Below are 3,423 nucleotides of genomic sequence, written 5' to 3'. Positions count from 1 at the left end.
TTACAACAGTCTGGTAAGTTCAGAAAATGTCATAACTTTACTGTAATGCAGCCTTCAAAACCAGGAAATGACGACACTTACGTCATATTACGAAAATCCAAAATCTAAGACGCATATCACAATATCCATATAATATCCATATATTGCCCATCTCTCTTGATTGATAAACTAAAGAATTAAATTAACATTATTTAATATTGAAATCATTAGAAATTCAACATTGTGATGGCACTAAATGAAAAGTCAGTCTGAAAAACCTGATTCGTAGAACCCTACAGTACCTTCAGAGACACCTGATGAGCAGAACCCTACAGTACCTTCAGAGACACCTGATGAGCAGAACCCTACAGTACCTTCAGAGACACCTGATGAGCAGAACCCTACAGTACCTTCAGAGACACCTGATGAGCAGAACCCTACAGTACCTTCAGAGACACCTGATGAGCAGAACCCTACAGTACCTTCAGAGACACCTGATGAGCAGAACCCTACAGTACCTTCAGAGAAACCTGATGAGCAGAACCCTACAGTACCTTCAGAGACACCTAATGTGCAGAACCCTACAGTACCTTCAGAGAAACCTGATGAGCAGAACCCTACAGTACCTTCAGAGAAACCTGATGAGCAAACCCTACAGTACCTTCAAGAAACATGAGGACGAACCCTACAGTACCTTCAGTGACACCTGATGAGCAACCCTACAGTACCTCTAGACACCGATGGCATAACCCTACAGTACCTTCAGAGACACCTGATGAGCAGAACCCTACAGTACCTTCAGAGAAACCTGATGAGCAGAACCCTACAGTACCTTCAGAGAACCTGATGAGCAGAACCCTACAGTACCTTCAACCACTGATGGCAGAACCCTACAGTACCTTCAGAGAAACTGAAGCGAACCCTACAGTACCTTCAGAGAACCTGATGAGCAGAACCCTACAGTACCTTCAGAGAAACATGATGAGCAGAACCCTACAGTACCTTCAGAGAACCTGATGACAGAAACCTCAGTACCTTGAGAACCTATGAGCGAACCCTACATACCTTCGAGAAACCTGATGACAGAACCCTACAGTACCTTCAGAGACACCTGATGAGCAGAACCCTACAGTACCTTCAGAGAACCTGATGACAGAACCCTCAGTACCTTCAGAGACACCTGATGAGCAGAACCCTACATTACCTTCAGAGAAACCTAGTAGCAGAACCCTACAGTCCTTCAGAGACACCTGTGAGCGCACCCTCGTACTTCAAAACCTGATGAGCAAACCCTACAGTACCTTCAGAGAAACCTGATGAGCAGAACCCTACAGTACCTTCAGAGAAACATGAGAGCAGAACCTACAGTACCTTCAGAGACACCTGATAGCAAGAACCCTACAGTACCTTCAGAGACCCTGATGAGCAGAACCCTACAGTACCTTCAGAGACACTGATGAGCAGAACCCTACAGTACCTTCAGAGAAACCTGATGAGCAGAACCCTCAGACCTCAGAAACCTGATGACAACCCTACAGTACCTTCAGAGAAACATGAGCAGAACCCTAAAGTACCTCAAGAGACACCTGATGAGCAGAACCCTACAGTACCTTCAGAGAAACCTGATGAGCAGAACCCTACAGTACCTTCAGAGACACCTGATGAGCAGAACCCTACAGTACCTTCAGAGACACCTGATGAGCAGAACCCTACAGTACCTTCAGAGAAACCTGATGAGCAGAACCCTACAGTACCTTCAGAGAAACCTGATGAGCAGAACCCTACAGTACCTTCAGAGACACCTGATGAGCAGAACCCTACAGTACCTTCAGAGACACCTGATGAGCAGAACCCTACAGTACCTTCAGAGACACCTGATGAGCAGAACCCTACAGTACCTTCAGAGAAACGTGATGAGCAGAACCCTACAGTACCTTCAGAGAAACGTGATGAGCAGAACCCGACAGTACCTTCAGAGACACCTGATGAGCAGAACCCTACAGTACCTTCAGAGAAACGTGATGAGCAGAACCCTACAGTACCTTCAGAGAAACGTGATGAGCAGAACCCTACAGTACCTTCAGAGACACCTGATGAGCAGAACCCTACAGTACCTTCAGAGAAACGTGATGAGCAGAACCCTACAGTACCTTCAGAGACACCTGCAGCAGAGCGCACGGCGATATGAGATGGGGTCTCACAGCCTGGGGGGACAGGACACATGATGTTCGCTGTCCCGTACGCAAAGTCAAAGTGATCTTCATGGATGTTGCTGACACCAAAGGAAATGTGCAGTTCATTCTGACAATGGAGGATACAGTGATAGGCAACCGTCTCGCTCCTCAGCACCACGGCAATAACAAGAACCTGACGTCACAAGACAAGAATCGGGTCGTTATTACATTATGAGGAGCATGTAAACTTAAAACCTACAATTTTATCCTGGCATTTTGAATTCCACAGCTTCATTTTATTCCCTTATACGTTCAACTTTTGAATCTTATATCTTATTTCTCACTTTTTGCGTTCATTTGTCTCGTAATGCTTTAGTGTTAATATTTCTGCTATTTTATTAATCTGACACCCTTTATGTATTATTATACATGTTGAATCCAGGGGTTGATGCATTCACTGACCTCCTTATTCTGTGTGCGGTGCTCCTGATAAGCTGCCACCAGCACCGTCTTTGTCCCGTTGACCGCCTTGAGAGACAAGCCCTGTCCCTGAGGAGCTGCATGAGGAAAAATGTTAAACTGAGCTAAAGCGTCTATACACAAATACACAGAAAGATGAAGAAATGTGGATAATCTCACAATAAGAGGATACTTTTTACCAAAACCTGCTTTACTCCGGGGGTTCTGCCTTTATTCCTGTGACTATATTTCCCTAACCCTCATCAATCATACCCCTTTTTTTTTTTAAATATCTTTTGAGTTGCTATATTGTCTTGCAAGAACAGATTTATTCAGAAGAAAATACTGTTTTTCTGGCAGTTCATTTTTGTAGGTTGTACTTAACATATGAATCGTATACATAAATCAATAGAAGACAAGTTTACAAAAAGAATTCTGAGGAGAGTAAATGGGAAGAAAGTGATGTGAGAAGCAATAAATATTTAGTGTGACTGACATTTAACTGTTTCTGACACTGCTCCATGGGGCAAGTTTCAACCGAACCAGGAAAAGAAGATGCCTCTGCACTCAATTGGATAGACCTACAACCAATCAGAGCAACGGATGTTGAGCAACTCGTAGTTGTCAACATAACTCAACTGCTAGCTACCGCTGATGTTAGCTACTAGCCAATGGCCACGGCAGTTTGGAAAACGCTAACGACGTTACAGCCACGCTACAGGCTTTACAGCATCCATACATCCCTCGGATGTATCATAAAATAATACCATGGACGCATTAATAAATCACATGGTGAATTACAACCATTAGC

General features: G+C 44.1%; 1 protein-coding gene across 1 annotated transcript in view; it reads right to left on the bottom strand.

The window, feature by feature from the left end:
- si:zfos-464b6.2 (uncharacterized) overlaps positions 1–3,423 on the bottom strand; it is a 21,512-nt gene that overhangs the window by 9,845 nt on the left and 8,244 nt on the right. Inside the window, exons 3-4 of the mRNA XM_032510657.1 lie at positions 2,616–2,710; positions 2,130–2,346 (exon numbers count right to left, since the gene is read on the bottom strand). Coding sequence (XP_032366548.1) covers positions 2,130–2,346; positions 2,616–2,710 — 312 coding nt within the window. The remainder of the gene's footprint in view (positions 1–2,129; positions 2,347–2,615; positions 2,711–3,423) is intronic.

This window comes from Etheostoma spectabile, unplaced genomic scaffold (genome assembly GCF_008692095.1).
Source record: "Etheostoma spectabile isolate EspeVRDwgs_2016 unplaced genomic scaffold, UIUC_Espe_1.0 scaffold172, whole genome shotgun sequence".
In the NCBI taxonomy this organism is placed as follows: domain Eukaryota; kingdom Metazoa; phylum Chordata; class Actinopteri; order Perciformes; family Percidae; genus Etheostoma; species Etheostoma spectabile.
The sequence above is the reverse complement of the archived record's forward strand: the minus strand, read 5'-3'. Positions and strand labels throughout refer to the sequence as shown.